At 43.2% G+C, this 25,842-nt stretch overlaps 2 protein-coding genes across 6 annotated transcripts in view; one reads left to right on the top strand and one right to left on the bottom strand.

Moving 5' to 3' along the window:
* Ostf1 (osteoclast stimulating factor 1) overlaps positions 1–3,426 on the bottom strand; it is a 48,000-nt gene extending 44,574 nt beyond the window's left edge. Inside the window, exons 1-4 of the mRNA XM_055614179.1 lie at positions 3,387–3,426; positions 1,602–1,641; positions 654–729; positions 193–526 (exon numbers count right to left, since the gene is read on the bottom strand). Of these exons, the coding sequence (XP_055470154.1) occupies positions 193–526; positions 654–729; positions 1,602–1,641; positions 3,387–3,426 (490 nt within the window). The remainder of the gene's footprint in view (positions 1–192; positions 527–653; positions 730–1,601; positions 1,642–3,386) is intronic.
* Positions 505–25,303, top strand: Nmrk1 (nicotinamide riboside kinase 1). 5 transcript variants are annotated; one of them, XM_055613795.1, is made up of 9 exons: positions 505–641; positions 5,291–5,354; positions 9,124–9,214; positions 9,461–9,509; positions 15,015–15,162; positions 15,251–15,322; positions 15,815–15,921; positions 18,685–18,768; positions 24,270–25,303. In XM_055613795.1, the coding sequence occupies exons 2-9, from the start codon at positions 5,326–5,328 to the stop codon at positions 24,275–24,277; spliced, it is 588 nt and encodes a 195-aa protein (XP_055469770.1). In that variant the 5' UTR covers positions 505–641; positions 5,291–5,325; the 3' UTR covers positions 24,278–25,303. The 5 variants fall into 5 exon arrangements, 4 of the variants coding, with proteins under 4 accessions (XP_055469770.1, XP_055469771.1, XP_055469768.1 ...); XM_055613796.1 differs by lacking the exon at positions 24,270–25,303 and having other exon boundaries at positions 18,576–18,762; XM_055613793.1 differs by lacking the exon at positions 24,270–25,303 and having other exon boundaries at positions 15,815–18,762.
* The last annotated feature ends 539 nt before the right edge of the window (positions 25,304–25,842 follow it).

Below are 25,842 nucleotides of genomic sequence, written 5' to 3'. Positions count from 1 at the left end.
CGGCCGGTCAAGAACTCCAACTTGACAGCGACACGCCGAACTAGGAGGAAGTGGCCGCGACCTAGGTGCTGCCACCACATCGCTCGGACGCCCGGGACAGCAGTGCGGGGAGAACCCGCGGGCGCTCCCGGGAAGTCCTGCGCCGGGACCCGCAGCCCGGACCCCCGCGCGCTCGGCGCGCCGAGTTCTTACCTGGTTTGACCGGTTTGGGAGGAGGCTTGGACATGGCGCTACGCGGAGCGGCCAGGCTCGGCCGCGGGAGCCCCACACGCAGACGGGAACCGGGCGCCACACTGCGCTGGCCGCGGACGTTCGGGACCCGCGCGCTGCCGGTGCGGGACGCTCGGACCAGCGAGCTCCGCAGACAGCCCTGCCTTCCCACCAGGAAGTGGCCGCGCCTCGCCGGCCGCTGATTGGCTGCGGAGAGCCTCGGAGGTCCAGCCCACTCCGGAGCGCGGGGCCCCGCCCTCCGCCTTGGGGGAGGAGCCTGGCGGCGACCACGCCCCCGGGCCCTGCTAGGTGTGGACTATGAAACCGAGCGGAGAACCGCACTGCTCCGGTGATCAGCGGGCGGTTCTGGGCTTGAAACTCCGGTGCGGCCTGCGTTGCGGTCCTGCTGGGGAGCCTTCGAACCTGTTTCGGTGAGTACTCACTGCCCGCTGCGAAAACTCGCCGAAGGCCTGGGGACGTTCCAGAGGCTCCTGCGCCGGACCCGGAACCTGATTGCGTCTAGGGAAATCGCGCTGGGACTCAAGCTCCTAAAATGCGGCTAGTCACCGCTCCTGGGGAGACCTCACCTTTGCTGGTAGGAGAATCGGGTCTTGATCCGCCCCGGGACAGGACTCTCCTTTCTGCAGCATCCAGTTAGCAAACTCCAATCCACTTACTGCCTGGCCTTCTAAGAATGCTTTTGGCGTTTTTAATAGCTAAGGCAAAAGCATAGTATATTGTGGTATGTGACACACCAAAATTAGGAGAAACTTAGATTTCTGTGTCGGTAAAATTGTCCATGCTCGTTTGCACATTAGAACTTTAGAGTCGAATACTTGGCCACGAGGCTAAAACTATGTACTGTTTGGAAACTTTACAAAAGTTTCCCAACCCTAACCTAATAGCTCATCTCATGAGAGATTGTATTCTCACATAGATAAATTCACAACATCATTATTACATGCCTAATTTATATTGGGGGAAAGAAAATTATTTTTAAAGAGTGAAAATTCTGATTATGTAAGAAACTACAGGGTCAATAAGATGGTTCAAATCTGATGACTAGAGTTCAATCTGTAGCACCCACATAATGGGACAAGAACTAACTCCCCACAAGTAGACCTATGACCTCTACAGATGTACTGTGGTGAGCAATGGCATGCACCTGTCCACACATAGGCACACAAAATAAATGCAAAAGTAATAAAGCAATTTTTAAAAAGAACCTCAATAAGATGAATGAAGGTCAAAGTGTCTATTGAAGGTTAGTTTGAAAAAAAAAAAAAAAGTGAGTGAAACTTCAAGAGGCATAGGTTACCAGGAACTTTGTGGTGGCTGTGCCCTCAAGCCTTGCCTACCAGGAACTCTAGCTGTGGGAGTTTTCTGTTTACCCAACAAGATCAAAGTTTAAATTAGAAAGTATCCAGATAACTGTTGGATGAAACACAAGAGAAGGAAATCCTGAAAACATGTGCCTTGAACTCGTGTGAAGAGCACGTGTGTGCCCTTGTCGCCTCTCAGATTTTGTGGTAGTTAGTCTCTTTCCAGCCTGCTGAATCTTCACATGCCGGGGAATCATGCTGCACTTTAGAAGTCAAAGTGAACCATGTTTAGGAGTGGAGTAGATCGAATATAAACATAAGCCAACTTTGAAGACAAGTCAACATTGCACTGAGAGTAAATCAGAAGTATTAAAAAAATAAAAAATAAAAACTCTGCAAATGAGCCAATCCTAAGTGATACAAGTCTATGATCCCAGTGCTTAGCGGAAGGTAGCCTTGCCGCAGAAGCACCTTTGGCTGTACAGCAAGGTCCTAACCAACCTACATAGTGAGAGTCTGTCTCAACATAATAGTAAATTTGAAAACATATAAATGACTCATTTAAGGTTTGCTTCTGTCTCAGCCTTTTCGCCCCACTCCCTGTGCAAAAAATGGTCCCTGCTGCCTAGGAAAAGAAACTGCATAAGTAATACAGGAGATTCAAGGTGATAGAACACCCTGACTTCCTCACTCTCAAAGGGTTGTTTCTCCAGAGGCATCATAAGATTTACAGTTTACCTTTGCTCCAAGTTGTATGTGCTTCATAATATACTCTGCTGCCAGGCCCTGTGTACAGACACACACCCGTAATCCCACCACTTGAGTTGTAGAGGCAAGACATTCAGTATGAGGTAGTCCTTCCTCTACTACGTAGCCACTTTAAGGCCAAACTGAGCCACATGAAAGCCCTCAAAAACCAACAGTCAAACAAAACACCTTCCATCATATCTATGAAGCATGGCAACTCTTGATTGCAATTTGCTCAAAATATGCTTTCTAGACCATGTGTAAAGGGGCCCTAACAGAGAAGGAAATAGAATGATATGGAAGTAGATGGTGCCGTGTCTGAACCTGGAATGAATTGCCGTGTGTTTCCAACACAGTTTTTGAACTGCACAGCTTCAGGGATTGGTAGGCTAGTCACTGTTCCACGGGATGCTCAGCCCAGCCCCCGCCTTGTTTCTGCATAGCCCGGTTTTCCACACCGCCCCCATGTTATCACCTTTTCACTGCTGGTGAGACAAGTCCAAAATTCACCCAAACATTGCTTTGGATAGCCCCGGGTGGCTAACTAAAGCAGACCTGGGGTGCCTGGGTTTTAAGCTTTTCACTTACTTAATTTAGTGTATATGTGGACGCATGAATGCTCTGCACATGTGCAGAGGTTAGAGGGACAACTCCAAAAAGGTTGCTACTCTCCTTTTACGTGAGGTCTGCTGATGGAACTCAGGTCAGCAGGCTGGGAAGAGGGGGCGGTGCCGGCGGCTGCTGTCTTGATTGGAGAGAAAAAAACACAACCTTGCATTACCTTGTACTTGGCTGTGGGCGTTTCCACCCCTCCCACCTAGGGGATTTTAGAATTGGGTTCTTCCGCCTCATTGCTCATCTCTGAATTGCTGGAGTTCCACACAGGTAACCCCCTCAAGTCTTTCCAGTGCCAGGACCACGCCATTATTTACATTCTATGTAATTGAGGCAGTGTCCTGACGTCCTGATGTGTGCCCTGATATGTTCGGTAGGAAGGGAACTGGTATTTTCCGTTAACTGTACACAGCCGTTCAATACTACATCAATAAGAATGACGAGGGTTATCCACCAGAGCCTGACAACCCAGCACATATGCAAGAAACATACTTTCCGTGCTCTTAGTAATAAAGTGATCGTAACCGCTCATGTTGGCAGAAAGACGTTCACTGATTGATCTGGTTTCCGTTCTGGCTTTTCTAGAAATGCATCTGTCATTCCAGTCTGGGCCAGTTTGCATTTCTGCAAAGCTTGAAAATTTATGTGGTACCACTGAAAGGTTTTCAGAGAGAGGGAGAAAACGAGAGACAGACTGAGTTCTGTGTGCCTCTGCCACTGGCAGCGATGCCTTTCACTAGGAAAGTAGGGAGGGTATATAGAGGGGTATCTTAGAGGAACAGAACACACAGGAAATTTGTAGCAACGTGGTCTGGTGCTTTGCATTTGGTTGTTAATTAATTTGCGCCTCAGTATCCACTTGCTGTCTTTTACCAGCAGGCACTCATATAGTCCAAAATGATGTTTGTAACCTTGCCTAAAAATTTATTCCCGAGCTGGGCACGGTGGTGCATGGTTGTAATCCCAGCCCTCTGGGAGGCAGAGACAGATCGCTCTGAGTTCGAGGCCAGCTTGGTGAGTTCAGGACAGCCAGTGCTCTGTTACACAGAGAAACCCTGTCTCAAAAAAGTAAATAAATAAAAATTAAAAATAAAGTAAAAAATTTTTAAAAACCTATGCCTGGTTGACCAGTAAAAAGCCAACACACCTGGGCAGGGCAAATGGGGTAGGTGTGGCTAAGGTTCTCGGGCTTTGGGGAAAGGAGAGGATCTTGGGAAGGAGACAGTACAGGAAAAGGAGCAGGATCTCCATGGGATAGGAGGCCAGGAGAAGGTCTAAAGTTCCGCATGGAAAGAAGTGGCCCAGCTAAACAACATAAGCAAATATTTTGGGATTATGGATGGGAAATAGCCCAAATAGAAATGATTAAAGCAGATGGCATGGGGTGGAGGCTGGGAGATATTGAAAGGTGCTTTAGGGGGTTAATATCTGCCCGGCCCCAGGTTGGGCTTATTCTAAAATACAACAGGTGTCTGTATCTTTTTTGATTATAATAGCAGACTAGATATTATCACCGTAATAATTATAGGACAAACAATAAACATTATTAGCCCAATATCATTTATTTTCCACAACAGGGTTTATTAGAATGGCTTCCAGGATATGTTACAGCTAGTCCAACAGTGTCTGGCAGTGAAAGTCCAAGAATCAAGTAGTTGCTCAGCCCACGAGGCTGGATGTCTCAGCTCGTCTTCAGTATATGCCATAATCCCAAAGAAGTAGGCTCTCATGCCAGTGAAGGAAAGGGCTTGAGAGTGAGGGCAAGAGTGAGAGCAAGCGTCCTTTTTCCATGTCCTTTATATAGGTTGCCCGAAGAAGATATGGCCCAGATAAAAGTTGAATCTCCCCACCTCAAAAGCTCTGGATTAGGGCTGGAGAGATGGCTTGTTAGTTAAGAGCATTATCTGTTCTTCCAAAGGTCCTGAGTTCAATTCCCAGTAACCACACGATGTCTCACAACCATCTATACTGGAATCTGATATACTGTCTTCTGGCATGCAGGTGTACATGTAGATAGAGCACTCACATACGTTAAATAAATAAATAAATAAATCTTAAAAAAAAAAAAAAAGAGCCGGATTAAAATGGATCTTCACACTTCAAATGATTTAAGAAAAGAAAAAAAAAATCCCTCACAGGTGTACCAGCTGCTTGGGTTTTAGTTCATTCTAGACCTAAGTCAGGTTGACAGCCAGTAATTAGCTATCACAACGTGACCCAGGGAAATGGGGCACACAGACATGACATACCATAAGAAAACGCCAGCTATTGGCGGCAGCAAGTGTGGGTAACGTGGGGATGAGGATGTTGACCCACTCTCAGCTGTTACTTCTTTTCAGGACTAACTCCAGACAGCTAAAGGACACTGATTTTTATTTCATTTCTCTATATTATAGGAAACATTAGGAGAACGTGATTTCCAAAGCCAATTATGAAAACATTTGTCGTTGGAATCGGTGGGTGAGTAATTCCTCCATAAACAGCCGGGTAAGACACCCCAGATGTCCAGATGGTTTTTCAAGTGGACATGGTTGAGAAAGCTGTAGGGAGCCTCAAGGCCTAGGAGTAGTGCTGTCCGTGGGAGGGGAGCAGTATTTCGAGTTGTTTCCTGGAGCTGACTCTGGAGATGAGGCCTGACTGGTCACTCCTTTGGTTGAGGGTGATTATCATTTCTTATGTGGGTGCCGAGGCATGGTGTAAGGAGAAAAAAAAATCACTCCCTTCTGTTTTGTATGGCCAGCGTTTGACATGAGGAACACAGACATTCCTTCCCTTCAGTCCTCCTTCCCCACCCTTAGGGTAACCGGGTGTACTCTTTGGCTGGGATAGTTTATGATGTTCTGGTTAATAAGAGCCACTTATCCCACTGTCAGAAATATTCTACATTGTGGTCATCTGACCTGTGGCACCAGAAGTTGGTGAGCAAATGTGGCGTTCACAGCTATTGGAAAGATGCTGTCTTGTTACAGGATTGTGTCTGTTGTCCTTTTCATATGTCTTATTGACAAGACATTTAAGATACTGAAAATGTAGCTTGTGGGAAGTAATCTGTTGTGTTATTGTATTTTGTCACCCTTCCATAGGGGACCATCACTCCCTAGTTACAGTCTTCTAACTTTCCTGCACACATCTACTAGTTCACGCTAGAGTGAAACTTTGTTTCCCACTGCAGCAATAAGCAGCTTCCTAAACCTCACTTTCTCCAGCTGGAATATGGGGCTATTAATGTTACCCTGTTATGGAAGTATTCTCACCTTGGTTGATTAACCATAAACTCCGTTTTCAGCTTCTGCCTGTACGTATATGCCCTCCTATTACCTTGAATGTTAAAAAAAAAAAAAAAAGCGCCATGAATTTATTTGTAAACAAGGAAGGGACATGCTTTGCATATCTATCTACTCATTCTTCTCCCTCGGATCCTAAAGTCATTCTCTGGAGTTCTTCCCTTAGGGCAGGGAGGGCTTGTGGGAAGGAGGTTGTGAACTTGCTGAAGGGGAAGGAGTGGGTCCTCAGACGTCACCTGACCCACTGGGACAGTTACATTCCAAGTGCTGATTCCAGGCTCTCTGCTATGAGATGAAGCCAGTAAGTTCCCTGCAGGGCTCCTACCAAAGTGTTTTCTTCTCCACGGCTGCAGATGAATCAGCAGGAAGGAGTCTGTTTATCACTGGTTCAATTATGTGATCTTAAAGAAAAAAGATTAGGAATGACACATTGTCTTGCCTGATTGCTCAGACCTTAGTAGAGTTAGAGAACCTCCATTTAAACAAATGATTGACATCTTAAATATGGACTTATAGCATGGTTTATAGACATTTTTGTGAAAGAAGAAAAGGTTTGGGCTGGAGAGATGGTTCCAAGATTAAGAGCACTGGCTGCTCTTCCAAAGGTCCTGAGGTCAATTCCCAGAAAACACCTGGTGGATCACAACCATCTATAATGATATCTGTTGCCTCTTCTGGCGTGCAGGTGTACATCCAGGCAGAATACTGTATACATAATAAATAAATAAATAAATAAATAAATAAATAAATAAATAAATAAATAAATATTTTTTTTTAAAAAGAAGAACAAAAGGTTCTTAGTATGTAGAATAGCAGCCCGTACCCTACTTACCTGTGTATTGTAATGCAAAATGGATAGTCATATTAATCAATGTCTTCTACTTTGCAGACATAATAAGGTTTTTATATGATAATTTATATACAATAAGCCTTTAGTTTGGGTTTTGTTGTTCTTATTGTTTGGTGGGAATGGGTCTTTTTGGTGGTTTGCTGTTGTTTTTAAACATAGACAGGGTATTAGTATGTACCTCTTGCTGGCCTGGAGCTCACTGTGTTTACCAGGGTGGCCTTGAACTCACAAAAAATCCACCTGCCTTTGGCTCCTGAGTACTAGAATTAAAGGCACATGCCACCATGCCCAGCCTCACAACAAGTCCTTTTGATGAATGTATTCCTCTGTAGATCATAAAACTGTGGTGTTGACCTCTCCCAGAACTAATCACAGGTTCTTGCCAATAGATGCAGAGTCAGGGTTTTTGTGCTAGGAACATTTGGTGTGTCTCTTTTCAGGGTGACTTTAATGGCACAAAATAAGACAGGGGTTCAAAGAAAGTCAATTGCATTACTATGCAACCATAAAATGCTTGTAAGTAAATCTGTGACTTTGTGATGGTTCATTGCTAGTGTAGTAGACAACGTAGGTAAGTTTGAAACAATAATGAGCATCAGCGATGCTTCAAGATACCTGCCCACCTGGAGCTCAGTGGGCAGTTCCTGTAGATGCCCAAGTCAAGACATAAGCACTACTGTAGTTTATTACTTGTAAGAAAAGGAGCTGTTAATGTCCTGTTAGACTTTAGTGAAGATGATGGAATCTCTTGCAGATTCGCAAATGAGCCTGCATTCCTTCCTGGACCCTTTCAATGTGACTGCGTTCTGAGCTAATCATGTCTTTGCAAATATGATAGCATAAGTCAGGCACAGTGACTGATAACTGTAATCCCAAGACTCAAGAGGTTTGGACAAAAGGTTTGCTGTAAGTTCAAGGTCAGCCAGGGCTACACATGTGGGTCGTTATGGACTGCAGAGCAACACCTGTTTCAAAAGAGAGAAAAAAAAAATAAGGTTGACTAGAGAAATGTCTCTCACATGCAGGGAAGTAGGAAACGGGACACATGAGTTAGTCAGGTACCTATATCTCCGGATGTCACAGTCCAGCGAGAGGCAACAAATAACCAACCTGATGAGAAAAGTAACATTGAACCTCTACCTGGGTTCCATGTGCAAAGAGAGAGGGTAAGGGGCATGGCACAGGAAGTGTGGGCTCATGGGTGGGCAGGCTTCTAAGAAGCCATTCCTTTTTCCTCCTGTGTGGTTGAAACAATCATAATGACCATGAGCAAGTCTATAAGCCTGCGGAAAGGATGTGATAAGGACATTCTCTGGGGTACATATTGACAGTCAATACATTGACCGGCAGTGTCTGGCTTTTGAAGTTTTAGTGTCCAGTTCACTTACCTGACTGTCACTTGCCTCTCTCCAGCCTTATATCTTACTACAAGGACAGCCTCTTTCAAACCTGTGATTTCACCTGCCAAACAAAACATGACCTGTGAAAATGAGCAGGTTTTTTTTTCCCCCCAATCAGTAAATATCCCTTTAAAAAATATTGTCAGGAGCCTAGCATAACTCCTCTGAAAGGTTTCACCCGGCAGCTGATGGAAACAAATGCAAAGACCCACAGTCAAACATTAGACAGAGCTCGGGGAGTCCTATGGAAGAGTTGGGGGGAATGATTGCAGGACTTCCACAAGGAGTCTACAGAGTTGACTAACCTGTGCCCATGGGGCTCAGAGAGACTGAACCACCAACCAAAGAGCATGCCTGGGTTGGACCTAGGCCCCCGCACATATGTGGCAGATGTGCAGCTTGGTCTTCATGTAGATCCCCTCACAACTGGAGTGGGGCCATCTCTGACTCTGGGGCCTACCTTTGGATCCTGTTCCCCTAACTGGACTACCTTGTCTGGCCTCAGTGGCAGAGGATGTGCCTAGTCCTGCAGTGACTTAATGTGCCAGGGCGGGTTGGTGCCCATGGGGGACCTCCCACTTCTCCGAGGAGAAGGAGAGGGGTGTTATGTGAGGAAATAGAGAGGAAAAATATTGTTTAAGAATGTTTCATGTTCCCTAATGTCTTCTTTGACCTCATCATTTTTCTTAATTTAGGGTGACAAATGGTGGGAAAACAACACTGGCAAAGAACTTGCAGAAACACCTTCCCAACTGCAGCATAATATCTCAGGATGACTTCTTCAAGGTATGTATGAAGTGTCTTAAGATAATTTATTTAATACGAAAAGGTTTAACAGCAAAGTTAATTAAATTATGGCCAAAAGCTTTTTGCTGAGAATAAATGTGGTGCAATAGTATTACCTGCCCTCTAGATGGCACCATCTGTTAGTGGCATCCAAAACATTTATTAAGGGCTTATCTTTTTAATTGCATAATTGCATCATTTTCTGCCCTCCATACTGTTTTGATGGATGTTTTATTGGTTTTCCAGCCAGAGTCTGAGATAGACATAGATGAAAATGGATTTTTGCAGTATGATGGTAAGTACAGTCACATGTGAAATATTATGAGCTTTTATATTCGTTTTCTTTTTGAAACACAATTTCCCTCTCTATTAACATAATGTTAAATGTTTAAATATGTCCTGAGAGATGGCTCAGTGGTTAAGAGCACTGTCTCTTCTCCCAAAGGGCCTGGGTTCAATTCCCAGCACCTACATGGCAGCTCACAACTGTCTGTAATGCCAATTCTAATGGATCTGATAATCTTCACACTACTATAAATGTTTAAGTATGGAGGACAGGAAGGTTCTTTGGATAATTTCGCTGGTTATGCAAGCCTGAAGACGTGGGTTTGATTCCCTAGAACCTTTGTAAAAGTGGAAGGAAAGACCTGACTCTAAGAAGTGTGTCCAAAAGTGTGCTCTGGTATTGCACCCTCCAGCACATCTCTCTCTCTGTCTCTCTCTGTCTCTCTCTCTCACTGTCTCTCTTTATCACACACACAAACGAATAATTTAAATTTTGAATGTTTAAATATTGCTGTACTTAAAGCCAGCCTTTGTAGGGTTTTTTTTTTTTTTAATCTTTGTTAAACTATTTAAATAAATAGAAAATTTCCCACCAATTTACATTTCATACTCAGAACTGGAATGATAGATGTTTCTCCAGAAGCTAGGGCACAATAAGTTTGCCATCCTCCTATCTATCCCGGACTTGGGCATATGTGGTTAGCCATGCTTACTTGACCCTCACCCACCAGCACATCTCATTTACATCAGATTGAACTTTTATCTGTTCAGCTTGCCATCCTGGTAGCAAAGCACCAAGAAGCTTGTTTGTATTACTATTTGAAAAATCTTGGGATATTTTTTAGGTTCACTTCATTCTATGTCCCAAGATAAAACTGTTTGGAAACCAGAGAATTAAAGTGAGCCAGAAAACATGATGAGTCTGTGTTCTTACTCTTTTTATAATTAGTAGGCTATCCTTAGAATGTGTGCAGACCAGTAGAGGGGACTCACTTAAAATGTCATGTTGTCTGTCTTTAACTTTGAGGGTCCGAGGATTCAGTGTTGTATAGCAGTTCTTACACATAGTAATTTTCAGACCAAGTCCTTTCCTTGCTGTTCTATGTCAAGTTTCAGTCTCAATATAATGTTTCTTCTCTTCCTTTATTCTAAAAGTTAGAAAAGTTTGTAAAGAAGGAATGAAAAACACAATTTCAACAGTGGGAAAGCGTTATTGTTCCTATTCATTGGGGAGCTCTCATAAACTGCTACTAAAAAAGTAATACTTCAATAAGAAAAAATGCTAGAAGAATGTGAATAAGCGCTTCCAAAAAGCGGATCTGCCTATAAATAACAAATAATTGCAAATCACCTTTTCTCCAGTTCTGAAGTAAACAAAAAAATGTTAGTGGAGTAATAATGACCCAATGGCCTGGCCACTACAAAGCATTCACCCCTTGCGCATTCCATGAAATTAGAAACTATCACAAATATGTCTCTCAAATGCCTTGACATGTTCCTGCCACGGGCTCATACCTCCTACATCTTAGTCTATGTGGCAATGTAAAGTATGTCCAGGTAGACTCAACATCTCTGTAAGCACTACAAGTTCAGTTTATAAAGTAAGTTAGCAAATGCACACACTGGGCAGCTTAAGCCACAGAAGGGTTCTGCCCCACAGCTCTGTAAGCCAGGCTCTAAGATGAGGGTGTGGTCCAGACTGGTTCTCTTGAGGACCATGAGAGACGGTTGGTTCTATGCTACACTCTGACCTTTGATGCATCATGAACATGATCTCGTCCTTCATTTCACATGCTATCTCCTCCCTACATGTGTATGTATATGAATTTTGCCTTATTTTCTTTGCTTTGGTTCTTGGTTTTTCAAGTCAGGGTTTCTCTGTGTAGCCTTGGCTGTCCTGTCACTTTGTAGGCCAGGCTGGCCCCGAACTCACAGAGTTCCGCCTGCCTCTGCCTTCCCAAGTGCTGCTAAATTTCACCTTTCATAGTGACATCAGTTATATCACAAAAGTGATGTAACTGCTGCTTAACTAATTATGGTAAGATGACCTCATTAACGTATTTCTAAATGTGATCATAACCCAACGAACTGGGCATGAGACCTCAATAAGTGAATTTGTAAGGGCGGGTACACTTCTTAGCTAGTAGAACTTACAGAAAAAAATTGACTAACATATAATATTTAACCCACGTAAACAAGTGGGCATATAGAACAGGTATCCAACACAGAAGTAGATTATATCATATAGATATGGTGGTCATGGTGAGCTACATTTCAGTTCTGTACATAGTGGGCGAGTAGGAAAACCTCAGGTATTTGAAAACTAGGTACGTAGTACTTTTTAAATTACTTACAAGTATTTTTCTTATAAGCAGTTTCAAACATACACAAAGTAGCTAGAGAAGCATAATAAATGCTCATGCGTTCACTACTCAGCAGTATGCATGATGAGCCCCCTGGCAGTTATATTTCATCTCTCTCTCACCCACTTTCACAATCTGCGTTTTTTGAAGCAAATCTTAAGTATCATCACAATTTGTGTGAAGCAAGATGCGTGGATTCCATGGACTAAAAGGTAGATCACGAGGAAACTTAGAGAATGTTTTAACTCCATGTCCCCTTCTCACTGGGCCACCTTCATTTAGACATGACCTAGGACTCAATATAACAAAGAAAGGAAGCCTGAAAAGAAGACAGCAGGCTGGCATGGGTCCGAGTTCCCTGTGTTTTCTTTATTTTTTTTTTTTCCCCACGTACCACCTTGGGTGCTGGAAATGTATGCAGCATGAGCCATTAAAAAAGCACTAAGAAACCTACAACCAAAGGACCAGAACAGGAGTGGCCCACCAGAATACAGTGTCCTTTTGTCCCGCTTTAGCTAGACACAAAAGTAAAACCTTGCTTCCCTGTAGTGTCCACAGGGCCAGCAGAGGGCAGCACACCGAGGCCATCACCCATCACCAGCAATATGGAGTGCTTTGACTTCTGCACCATCCACAGCAGATTTGGAAGAGTCGAACAACGAGCCAAACTTCCAAACTACGGCAGCAGAGTCAGAATGAGAGACGGTTGGGTGTATAGTCTGTTCCTTCTTCCTCTCCAGGGCTGCGCTACTCCTATCATCAGACCTAGTGGAAAGCTGAGCTCCTGCCCTCAGAAAGCAGCAATGGAGCTTTTTCCCCATATGACCCCCCCCCCCAGACCCAGTCATAAAGATGCTGAATATACATGCCCTTCTGAACCCTGGGCGGACCTCAGAGTGACTGACTGCAAAACACAAAGATTAAATAGGAGCCTCAATACACAGCACCCCAGATCATCAGGACATACCTGAAAGCCAAATGTCAGTCAAAGAGGAAGGAAAATCTCAACTTGAAAAAGAAAAATAATGGTCTATAAGCATCACTTCCATGACAACGCTGTCAAAATGTCTGACCAAGATTTTACATTGGCTTTGTAAAAAGGGTTTGACAAGCAAATGCAGATAGGCTTAAAACAGGAGAAAAGTTTAAATGGCTCCAAGAAAGAAACAGCAGACATGAAAAAGCAACTAAGACCAAGAGCTGGGCGAGGGCTCGCAGGCCACCGTGCCCTTAATCCCAGCACTGGGGAGGCAGAGCCAGGCAGATCTCTAAGTTCAAGACCAGCCTGGTCTACAGAGCAAGTTCCATGACAGCCAGGGCAACACAGAGAAACCCTGTCTCAGAAAATAAACAAGCAACGGAACCAAGAAAAAATTTGGTGACTGAAAAAAGGTATAATAACCAAAATCATACAACTCTCCGTGTAGGCTAAGTAGAAAAATAAACATGAGAGAAAAGGACTGATAGCTTGAAGACATGGCATAAGTTACTCTGGAAAGGAGAACATGAAGAAGGATGGCATGATAAGAGACCAGCAGCTCTGTAGAGTTTCAGGAGGCACATGAGCTCGGACACCACAGTGAAGACTTCGCATTGAGTGGAGATGTCAACCTGTAGCTTGAAGACTGAGTGATCCCCTCCAAAGCTACACAAAATGCATCCATAAATAGTTAGGGAAGGCACAACTTACAAGTAGCAAACATGGGAAATATCAGGATTGCAGATCCTACAAATGTTGAAAAGAGGCCCGTGTTACGGATACTCCTATGAGATTTATTTGTAAGCTTTTATGAAACTGACAGTCTCCTGGGAAAAGTAACACTTAAACCAGAAGCATGACCATAAGAAAATCTTAATAGTCTTATCTCTTTTATCCTAATTAGCCCAACTTTTAAAACTATGGTGGAAACACTTGTGAGGTCATGTGTTGCGATAAGTGGTCCAGGAATGAGGCTGAGAATTTCCATGTTTGACAAGTTGTGGGGCTGCTCTGAAGACCATGCATAAAGAATGCTCACTCTGCTGCTCTAGACTCATTGCCTCTAAGCTCTAGAAGCAGCACATTTCAGAGCTTGAAATGGCATTTGTGTCCTATAACTTTGAAAAGATTTCCCATGAGAGACTAGAGAGATGGCTCAGTGGTTAGCCACCGATTGTTCTTCTGAAAGACTGGTGTTCAATTCCCAGCACCCACATGGCAGCTCATAACCCTCTGTAACTTCAGTTCCAGGGGATCTGATAGCTCTCTTCTTGACCCTGTGGGCCCTGCACGCACATGCACAGACATTCATGCAGGCAAAACACCCATACGCATAAAAAAATAAAAGTTTTTCACTTAAATGAGCTCTTTACTATTAGAAATAGTAGCTACTTTCCAAATACATTATAATATGTTACTTAGCTTTCAAATGTATCTACAGATATTTTATCTTCCCAAATTGGAGTTGCAGGCAGTAGTGAACCACCATGTGGGTACAGGGAATTGACCCTGAGTTCTCTTGAAGAGCTTGAGGAACTGTTAGCCACCAAGACATCTCTCCAGCCCCAATTTAATTTTTAATTTAAAGATCTGGCTGGAGATATACTTTAGTGGTTGAGTGCTTGCCTGCCGTACACAAAATCCTGCATTTAGTCTCTGCTACCAAAATTTTTAATTTTTCAATATCAGGAATGTTTAACTATGCCATGAATTTATGGTAGTCAAGGTTGGAAGGCAGGGGAGAGGACACAGTGAGTAAAGGCACTTGCCCCCAAGCCTTACAACCTGAATTCCATCCCAGAGTGCCTCATGGTTGAAGGACGGAACTGAATATCTCTAGCTGTCCTCTATCCTCCACAGATACACAGTAAATGCATCAACGTAAAAAATTACAGCTAGAAATAATGTCGTGCCATTCATTGTATTTTACATTTGTACATCTTTGTTTTTCCATAATAAAAATGTCTCAGACATACCACTTAAATAGATCTCTATTAGTGTTTTAATTGGACATTTAAAGTATTTATTCTCAGATACCTTGAAAGATAAGTACAATGCTGTTATGTCATACATTTACAGAGCCCTGGAGATGCTTATCACAAAAGTCCAATCCCCTCCCCCCCCCCCGAAGACGTTTGCTGTATTAATTCCATGTGTTTGATGTTTTTCTCAGTGCTTGAAGCACTTAACATGGAAAAGATGATGTCAGCCATTTCCTGTTGGATGGAAAATGCAGGACACTCTGCCGGACCAGCAGCCTCGGAAAGTGCTCGAGGGGTTCCCATTCTAATTATCGAAGGGTTCCTTCTCTTTAATTATAAGTAAGCCTCCCTACTCCAACACCATCTGGAAGGAAGGTGGGGGTGGGGGTGGAGGAGAGCCTGCGAACTGTGTGTGCCGTTCTCTTAGGCCACTGGACACCATATGGAGCAGAAGCTACTTCCTGACCATTCCATATGAAGAATGTAAGAGGAGGAGGAGGTACGTTTAGAAGCCACTCAAAACATGAAATGCAGGGAAAAGTGAGAAAAGTGACCAAGCCTTAACATGGAAGTCAAACGTTTTCCTATAAATGCTCGTCACCTTGGGAAGTGTACAGTAACCTCTCTGAGAAAAGGGACCAGTTTCACCCTGTCTGGTTCTGCTATCGCTGCACCAGCTAGATAGAGAATATGCCAGCCTGTCAATGTCTCACTCCTTATTTCTTCTTGTACTTGTCCCATAATTCTTTTATTAAACACAAGAAACAGAGAAAAGATAATTAAGAGCGACACTGAGTTACAGGCTTAGAGTTTGTAGTACAGAACTAAATCTATTTTACTGCCTTTCCCACTACGATTGAGACTAGACAAGTCGTCTGAATTCCTCTTTACATTTAACCTGAACGATTTTCACATCATCTTGATCAATGGCCCCTTTACTTTGTCAATCATAACATTGTATCAACATCAAGGTACCTGCCTGTCTTTCCAGTACAAGAGTGTATGAGCCTCCAGACCCTCCAGGGTACTTTGATGGCCACGTGTGGCCCATGTACCTAAAGCACAGACAAGAAATGAACGCCATCACCTGGGAAATTAGTAAGTGCTTTTCCCTCCTTCTCTTAAGGCCTTGTACTTCCCATTTACATCAAAGCACAGGAAAGATTACTTGGAAAATATTTTTGGCTTCTCCCTCTCTTTCCTTTTTTTCGGTTTTTTGAGACAGGGTTTCTCTGTGTAGCCTTGGCTATCCTGGACTCTCTTTGTAGACCAGGCTGACCTTGAGTTCACAGAGATCCACCTGCCTCTGCCTCCCAAGTGCTGGAATTAAAGGCAGACGCCACCGTACCCACCTGCCGTTTCCTTTTCAGCTGGTGGTTTTTGTCAAGTTTGTCAGATTCCAAATGATCATTCATTGGACCATCCTTGCCTGAATGTTGCCCATGGTGACATTTAGACCCAGTCTCTACTCTCACCCAGCTGAGATGTCACCAGGAAACTGTATTAAAAATGTAAGGTTTGGTGGGCACAGTGATGCAAGCCTGTGATCCCAGCACTCAGGGGGCAGAGCAGGCAGATCTCTGTGAATTCAAGGCCAGCCTGATGATCTACAAAGTGAGTCCAGGACAGCCAAGGCTACACAGAGAAACCTTGTCATGGGGGAAGTTGGCGGGGGAGGGGAGTTAGTGAGCTTTACAAACAGGGAAATGCCCACCTCCAGGTTCTGTGAGAAAGCTGTTTGTAGCCAAACTCATATGCGTTTAGCTGGACTGAGGTGGGGAAAGTAAAGTTAGGGAGAATGGCTCTCATCCAGACCCATAGGAATAACCAAGAAAAGGGCTAGGAACAGAAAAGCATGAGCAATACATAAAGGAGGCTTTTGTGTTTGTAGTAGAGAAAAACAAGGGAAAGATGTGCTACAGACAAGGATAAGGCCCTCTGGTGCCAATACGATAGCCAAAGAGAATTGGGAGGCTCTTTACAGACAGGCCTTAAACATGGCCACAGTTGATACATGTTCTCTTCAGTAAGCTCTTTTGTGAGCCGAGGGGTAGAATTACAGGTGGCTGTATTGAACACAGGTCCTCAGCAGAACTGAGGCATAGCGATGTTGAAGATGACAGACACCTCAGGAACTGGCAGGTGTTATTTTAGGGTAAAAAAAAACATGAAGGAGTTATGACTACACATATGTTCTGAAGGAAATAAGATGAGGTTCCTTAGAGACAATGTACTAGTTTGGAGGCAATATGAATACTTAGGCCTGAGCTAAGATACCATCACTGGAATATAGTTCTCATGTAGAGATGGTGGCAAAAGTCCCTTGGACAAGGCACAGAAATCAGACTGGCATACTTTTGAGAGCAAAGGAGATTTCAGCCATACTGACTGGAGCCTGTTGGCCTCCAGGAAAGACAGCTCTGTACAGCTCTGTGCAGAAAGGACATAGAGTCCACTTCAGAGCTGTCACTGGGTTGTGCGTGGACCAGCGGCTACTGTGCTGTATAGGAGAAACATCCTCTTAACACCCTTTGCTCCCTCCATCTAAACTGCAAGTCTGATGTTGCCATTGTCCTGTGTCCTAATTAATGGCAGCTGTCAACCTCACAGGAGAGTCTTCCGAGGGAGTCTCAACTGAGGGATGAGCTAAAGCATGTCAGCCTGTGGCCATGTCCGTGACAGATAGTCTTTACTGATGACGGATGTGGGAGAGCAGTGCTGTCCTAGGCAGATGGGCCTAGGCTGTACAGGAAATCTAGCTGAGTGAGCCAGAGAGCAAGCCAGGAAGCAGCGTTCCTCTGTGGTTCCTGTGGCACACTCTTTCCTGGAGTTCCTGCCCTGGCTTCCCTCAGTGAATTGTGACCTGGAAGCATAAGCCACATAAACCCTTTCTTTCTCAAGTTGCTTTTGGCTAGAGTGTTTTGTCACAGCAACAGAAAAGACACTAGGACTCCTTGTTAAACTATAGTCAGTCCATGGACTCCAGCTTTGGGAGATGAAATTTAAACTGACACAAAGGCACAGCCTTTCTCTAAAACTTTATCTCCAATCTGTTCCTTCCCATGCAGCTAGCACTTACACTTCCCAACGGGTAAGTCCTCCTCAGACCTCCTCATCCTTGCTGTGTTCTTAATAGAGGTTCCTTTTTTTCTTTGACCCAGGTAACTTCCTTTTCTCCACAAGTGTCCATGCAATTTTTTTTTAAATATGTAACTTCTAGTCTCATTAGCATGTGATACAGTCAAGGCCGACATCTAGTTTAGGAGTTTCACAGTTGGGGGGAGGCTTCTTTTTGGTCCTCCTGACATGCTATTGTATGACAGTCAGGCACCAAGGACGGACCAAGGATACTGTCCCACGCCTAGCTTAGTGATCCAGTGAGTCTATTGGAGCCACTGACAACGTGGTGACTCAGAGTTGCATCACCAAAAAGCCCACTTCACCGTGGTACTGCCTCATGAAAATGACATTTGTAGAGCTGTCTGTACAACCTTCTGACTGCTCGGGGCATAGGAGAGTTCTGTCCCAGCAGTTATTACTGCTAATGCAACCTCCCGAAGGGACCTTGTGAATCTAACTCTCCGGAGCTCAATGAGCCAATAAGGTTATTTGCTTTGGAGTCTTATGAGCCTCCCTCCTCCCTCTAGGAGGGAATGGCCCAATGTGGAAGAAATAAAGTTCACAATGTACGCCATGGCGTAATGCTGAACCTCTTCTCTCTTTCTCTTTTCATTCCTTCCCTCCTTTCTTAGGTCATAGTTCTGGTCCTTTGGTGAAAGCTGTTGGTGTTGTAAAGAAATGCCAAAGCATCCTTTACTAATAAGCCTGTCAACATTTGAACCGCTATTTCTCACCTTCCAGTTTACCTAGATGGAACAAGGTCTGAAGAGGACCTCTTTTCTCAAGTGTTTGAAGATATCAAGCAAGAGTTAGAGAAGCAAAATGGTAAATATTGTTCTATCAAATTGTGTGGTGGAGAAGAAAGAATCTTAACCACAATTCATTACATTCCAAGTGTGGTGTGCACAAATGCCAACAAGGAGAGACTGTATTCAGTCATCTTTCCTTGAGAGTAACTCTCAGTCAGACATTGAGTGCCCATCCTGAGCTTGATTATTTTGTTTGTCACGTAGTTTTATGTTTGGAAACATTTATCCTTGTTACATATCTTAATGGTTTGTATGTCATTTAAATTCATAGCAGGAGGCTGACACATTGGTCCTGAAATGCTGGTTTCAGGAGCTTCCCTTTTGCATTATTCTTTTAAATGTTTTTCATAAAGCTTCTGCTTCACAGACTGAAAGTTGTAGAAGACCACCCAAATCTGGCTCTAAAGAGAAGAAAATCCACAGGTGGCAATACCTTTAGGCTCCCACTGGAGTATCGGGCTGGAATGATGTCCTCAGGGCTCCACTACAGTTCTGTTTGAGTTTATTTCAAAATAGGGTTCACTTTACCGCAGACATGATAATCTGCTGTCCGCAACCAGCGTGAGATGATAGCTTAGCTTTTCCACGATTGGGGGTCTGGATGTTCCTGCATTATCTTTACAACTTCCTAGATGCAAAATTGCTTATTTTATACAGGTTGGTGGCTTCAGGCATTTGCTAAGCATCACTAGGCCATATATCCAGCCTTCAGTAGTTTTTTAAAAAAATAATAATAATAATTTTCCAACTTAACTCAGCTGAAATGATCCAGGGAAGATTTTTGCATTGATCACATGACTTCTAAAGCTATCACTATGTCCAGAGAGATCACATACTGTGATTGGCCATAACTTGATCATATGAGCCATCATGGTTGAAGATGGCTAAGACCTGATTTTTAAACTTTATAATTTTATAGAGAAAGCACGGCAGAAAGCAGAAACCAACCAGAAGAACAAAGATGGAATACTATGCTGGGAGGACAAAACTCTAGATTAGCTATGGCTAGGTTTGAATTTAAAAATTAAAACGGGAGCTAGAGAAATGGTACAGCAGTTAAGAACACTTGCTGCTCTTGGAGAGGACTTGAGTTATTATCCAGTACCACACTGGGCAGCTCACAGCTGCCTGGAACTATAGCTCCAGGAGATCTAACACTTTCTTCCTGCCCCTGCTAGCACCTGCGTGTGTATGCATCCCCTCCCCCCATCTCTCTCTCTCACATACACACAAATAATAAAAACAAAAACAAAAAAAAATTTTAACGGTCTCTTTGTGTAGCCTTGACTGGCCTTGGACTCGCTGTGCAGAAGAGGCTGGCCTCAAAGTCACAGAAATCCGTCTCCTGCTGCTGCCCTAGTGCTGGGATTAAACATAGGTACCACCACATCCAGTGTAATAAAAAGAAATCTTCAAGAAGAAATTAAATGATTTCTGTGCTAAAGTGGTGATGCATGCCGGTATTGTAGCACTCAGGTAGATGAGGCAGGAGAAACATGAGTTCAAAGATAACTTAAGCTAAGGAGTGACACCCTGTCTCAGAAGGAAAAGACAGTTGTGGCTAACACAGATAAAATGTCACAGTCAGCTGGCTCAAGAGAAAGCATCATAAACCTCAACTGCAAGGAAGACTGTAGCAAGGTTTGGGGTGAGAAGACCCTGCTGTAGGCCACACGTCAGTCAGTCGGTAAGAGTTAAGTTTACCCTGCCCTCAGCAGTTCCTTTCAGACTGGCCGTCTGAGACATCTGGGCAGCCCATTGACCCGACTATTCCTGATTGCAAGGTCAGTCCTTCACACAGGCAGGAAGCCCTTTGAGGAAATTTTAGAACCATGTTAAATTTTCCTCACATGAACAGAACTAATAATAATCCTTATCAAGCCTGCCATCCCAGCCCTGCCATCTCACCCCTCCCATCTGTTACTCTGATGGAAGTTAGGCCTCCCAGGGCGGCAACCTAAGTAATAAAGAACAGTGAGGAGATGTGAGTCGCTCAGCTTTCATGAATGATAACCCTGAGCCAGAACTACTTATCTGAGAGAGAGCAGATCCTCTTCCTGGCCCAGTGAGTGGCTTCTGACATTTTAATTCCCAGATACTAGTGTCTGTGTCCTCGAGAATGGCCAGGACTTAGGCCCAGTTCCCTTTCAGTGACTAAGTCATATACTGATACTTGGCCTAAGGAACTGTCTGCCAATAAAGACAGATAGAGTGCTGGTCATGTTCCTCAGATGCATTATACCCCATGCCACCCCAAGACCTTTTTTATCTGCCACCAGAGCCAAGAACAGCTGGCATATAGCAGCAGGGGCTTTGAGCCCACAAGTAGTACCTGTGCATGTATAAGAGAGCTCTCTCGCTCTCTTTCTCTCCTCTCTCTCTCTTTGACACACACAAACACACACCTTCCTTGCCTGCATCTAGATTCTAGAGGTAGGTGAGAAGTGTTCACTTCAAGGCTATCTAGTTCCTGTTCTGGATAACATATAGAAGTAAAATGATAATATCAAAAATACTAGAAGAGATAAAACTTGGAAGCAGATTCACTTTTCCTGCCTCCAAGATTTATGGTAGCCTTCCGTTGCACAAATAAAGTACTTTGCTATTTATAGTAATTATTGCCTCTCTGGGTTCTTCCAGCCAAAAGGATCCTCAGCATATCCAGTTTTAGCCCTGAGCCTCAGATAGCCAGAGTGGCCTTTCTAACGTGTTTAATGTTTCCTGTTCAGGTTTTATCACTTTGCATAATCCTGCTCAGCAAATTCTTCATTATAAGAATATACAGTCATAATCATGACGAGGTAATAAGACTGATAGGTAAATAAAAAGGGTTGGAGTTTAATCATTGCAACCGTAAACAACCCAGGAAAGTTGGGCCATATAAAGTTATACGCGTAGTGCAATCCTAATTCAAATCTGAAGCTTGAAGCAAAATGTAATAATTCCCTGGTCTTACTGTAACAAAGCAATTTAGCCCCCAGGAACATCCAAGCTCCTTTTAAAAGTTTTTGTTTTCATCTCATTATAAAAACATTGATTTGAAACATTTTTGTGGAAAAGCAACAGGGAAGAAATCACAGCTGTGTTCATATCAGCCCCTGACTTAGAGGACACTGAGCACATTGGGTAATCAGCCATGCTGATTTCTGGTTTTTTAGTGTTCTGTGTTTATGCTGCTTTGTAGAGGTTATTGTATAATGAAGCTAACTGTCACTGCCATTAGAAGATCAAAGACTGAGTTCTTTATACACCAGAGTAAAATCTAAAACTTGGAATTAATATTTTTGATAGAAACCAACATGTTCCATGGCTGATACCAGATGGAAATGTTTATTATCAAGTGTTCCTATTTTCCCACAATAATTTGAAATATAATTCTACTTGACAAATAATATTACTGTAACTATCTGGCATAGTAGCCCCAGGTCATGTAACATCAGTTAGCCATGTGCTAATTTTTTTTTTTTGGATACTTGCTGCTGTTACTGTAAGTGTTAGCATTGATACCTAGCCCCACTCTCCCTCCCCACAAAAAAAAAAAAAATCTGTATGTGTTGGAGTATGTCTTAATTAGGGTAACTATTACTGTGATGAAACACCATGACCAAAATCAACTTTGGGGGAGGATTTATTTCACTCACAGTTACATATAATAGTTCATCATCAAAAGCAGTGAGGACAGGAACTCACACAGGACAGGAACCTAGAGGTAGAGGCCATGGAGGGATGCTGCTTACTGTCTTGTTCATCATTGCTTGCTTGGCCTACTTTCTAATAGTTCCCAGGACCACCAGCCCAGGAATGTCCCCACCCGGAATGGGCTGAGCCCTGTCTCATCAATCACTAATTAATAAAATGTCCTGTAGCCCAATCTTAGGGAAACAATCTCTCAATTGAAGTCTTCTCTTTTCAGATAATTCTAACTTCTGTCAAGTTGACTTGAAACTAGTCAGCAAACAGTGCTTGCCTAACATACATGCCTAACAGACCCAGGGTTTCTTAGGTGTCTGCTCTATCTGTGTCTTTGTCTCTCTGTCTCTGTCTCTCTCTCTGATCATTTGTCTCTGTCTCTCTGACTCTATATATCTCTGTCTCTGTACACACATACAGTCTGTGCACAGTGTTGGTTTTCCTTTTGAATTACATTCTTGGAATAAGTTCTCAGAAGCAGTGCTTGTTTGGTCAGAGAGCTCAGTCATTTTACTCATTTCAGCAATGGAATATTGCACTTGAAAAAGTATGTTTTCTCTGACAAAACTGGATAATAAGAATGCATCAGGCTTTTTCTAGAATTCCTGAACAATTCAACTAAGATTCCTTCATTCAAGACAGTGGGTTGAAGATTATGATACTTCTTTCCACATACAGACAACGCTCAAAAACAAGACTATACTGCAACCAGCTGCTCTTTGATATGCTTCTGGCCTTCAATTTTTTCTTTTCCTGCAGTCAAGTACCTATGCCAATTGCAAGTGATTTCGGGCATCTAGCCTTTCTGTTTTTCATTCTTTGATGTTTATGTATAGGTGTATAATGTGCTTGGTCATTTCCATCAACCATAACCTCTCATTTCCCTCCCATTCCCACTGAACCCCATCTTCCTAATGCTAAAATACTTCCTAATAATAAAATTTTCATGAATTTTTCTATGTTTACTTTGGTTGTTAGTTTGTTTTGTTATTGTCGTTTGTGACCCACTGAGTTTAATTCAGGTTGAGTCGGCATATGTATGGAGTATTCCCCAGAGCATAGGCAACTCACTAGTAGCGACAACGCTGAAGAAAATTACTTGCCCTCTTCAAGACACAATTAACTGCAAATAGTTTCTCAGGCAGAGCGACGCCTCAGGAATGCCTCTCTGTTGTGACAAAGTCTTAGTGGGCCCCATCTTGCCCAGCTCTCATGCATGAAAACAAACCTGCAGTGAGTTCACTAATAAAACATCCATTTCAACCCCAGAAGATGTTTCACACTCCTCTCCATATTCTGGCTCTTCAGTTCCTTCTGCCCCTTTTTGGCAATGTTCTTTGAGCCTGGCGTTTGGGGGAGGGGGGCCAGGGTAGTGCTATAGATGCCTTGTTTATGGCTGAGCACTCAACAGTCATTTACTCTCAGTGCTTGAACCGGGTCTGAGTCTTCATTAACTGTTGAGAGTGTCTAATTTCTTAATATGCTTAAATTTTAATGTAAGGAGTAAAATGACAGGACTTGGATTCCATGTGGTTCTTTGTGGAGAAAACAGAATTTTTGCCTCAGATCTCCTTGTAATCTTTTTTTTTTTTTTTTTATTGTATGTGCATTGGTGTCAGGCCTGGATTTACAGACAGTTGTGAGCTGTCATGTGGGTGCTGGGGTTTGAACTCGGGTCCTTAGGAAGAACAAACAGTGCTCTTAACCACTGAGCCATCTCTCCAGCTCCCTCCTTGTAATCTTAACATTCTTGGGTTTACAGTTTTGGGTGTGAAGATCTGATCAAATAAGATATGCAGTACTCACGTTTTTCTCTTTGTTTCTAAGGTCTGTGAGTAACACTGCAAAGATGGAGCACTGCGAGTCTCGCTGGATGGACTGGGAAACCTGAAGGGATGTCTGAAGGACACTGACGGGGCTGCGGTGTGTCCTGCAGGGCAACGACAGCTCTTCTGTACGTTTGTTCATTTTTATCATGCTTTTCCCAGCACACGGAGCAATGTGTGCCCATGCCGTTGGACAGGAACCTCTCACGAATGCAGGAATGGCTCGCCTGCACTCTGCAGGAGGCACAGCACAGTTCATGCACAGAGAGTCAGTTCCTGTCTAAGGACGAAGGTCAGGTTTTCCTGACTAGGACCTCGCATAAGAAAAACACTGCTGCTGTCCAGGCCAACAATGCGTATTGTGCTGTGTGTTGTTTCTGCACTTGTGCGTTTGTATAATTGTGTGTCCAGGTTTGTATGTATGTTTGTGTATGTGCGTACACACACACTCAAACTCTACAAAATGAATGTTGTATACTATACAGCATGTTTTTTTTTCAGTTTTCACTTTGTTTGTATTGATTATAAATATAATTTGGAAACGCTGCTGTCGGTAATCTCATAGGAACACTCCCCATGTGCAACCAGCAGCATTCCGCACAGTAACGACCTCACACTGAGCCAGCAGTCTACCACAGTGCGTAGAGACTGCTCGTAGCCGTAGGTTTTTCTTCTACTTGTCGAATACTGTGAGATTTTTATATCCGTAGAAGGGTTTTCTGAAACCAGCACTCTGAATTACAAAACCACAGTTTCTTTTTTTTGTTGTTGTTGTTTTTGTTTTTTGTTTTGAGACAGGGTTCTCTGTGTAACCTCAGTTGTCCTAGCCTCGCTTTGTAGTCCAGGCTGGCCTTGAACTCACAGAGATCTGCCTGTCTCTGCCTCTGCCTCCAGGAGTGCTGGGATTACAAGCATACATCACTGTACCCAACTCTTAATGTCTCTTTCAATTCCGGAATTAAAATTATGTATACATGTAGAACAGTTGTAATTCAAATATGAAGTTTGTTTATTAATAAAACAGATTGCCCTTGACCTTCTCAATTCATATACTAGGCCCCCTACACACATATATCCAATGGGCAAGTTGGTCTTCTTGTGGGTTCCCTAGTAAGGGGTACGGGAAGCTATTTCTGACATGGACCCTGTTGCTTGCATTTTGATCACTCCCCCTGGTGAGGCTGCCTTGCCAGGCTACCATGGAAGAAAATGTGCTCAGTCTTGAGGCAGCTTGAAGTGAGGGGTAGGGGAGAAGAGGGAAGGATATAGGGACCAGGAGGATAGGGAGGATGAGGACTACAATTGGGATGTAAAGTGAACTACGAAATAAATAAAGTTAAAAGTTTTTTTTTTTTAAATTAAAAATATATTGTTATATTGCCTCATTTGGTCAGTTGTCATTATTTCTAATGCTTGTTGATGACTAGTGAGTGTTTTGGATTGTACACAATATTAAAAATACAACACATAAAAAAAACCCTAGGCTTAAATTAGTAGTTACATACATGGTTTTAGCCAAGCTATTTATAGTCCTGATTTTAATTATCTTTGATTAAAGAGTAAGTTTCAAAATT

Source organism: Psammomys obesus, unplaced genomic scaffold, assembly GCF_907164565.1.
Source record: "Psammomys obesus unplaced genomic scaffold, mPsaObe1.curated_primary_1811, whole genome shotgun sequence".
Taxonomy (NCBI): Eukaryota; Metazoa; Chordata; class Mammalia; order Rodentia; family Muridae; genus Psammomys; species Psammomys obesus.
This window is presented reverse-complemented; position numbering and strand designations above follow the sequence as displayed.

Excerpts from the sequence above, each read along its gene's own strand:
- Nmrk1 (XM_055613793.1), top strand. The coding sequence starts at position 5,326 with ATGAAAACATTTGTCGTTGGAATCGGTGG. Across the intron at positions 9,215-9,460 it reads CTCAGGATGACTTCTTCAAG|CCAGAGTCTGAGATAGACAT; the intron begins GTATGTATGAAG and ends TTGGTTTTCCAG. Across the intron at positions 9,510-15,014 it reads TGGATTTTTGCAGTATGATG|TGCTTGAAGCACTTAACATG; the intron begins GTAAGTACAGTC and ends TGTTTTTCTCAG.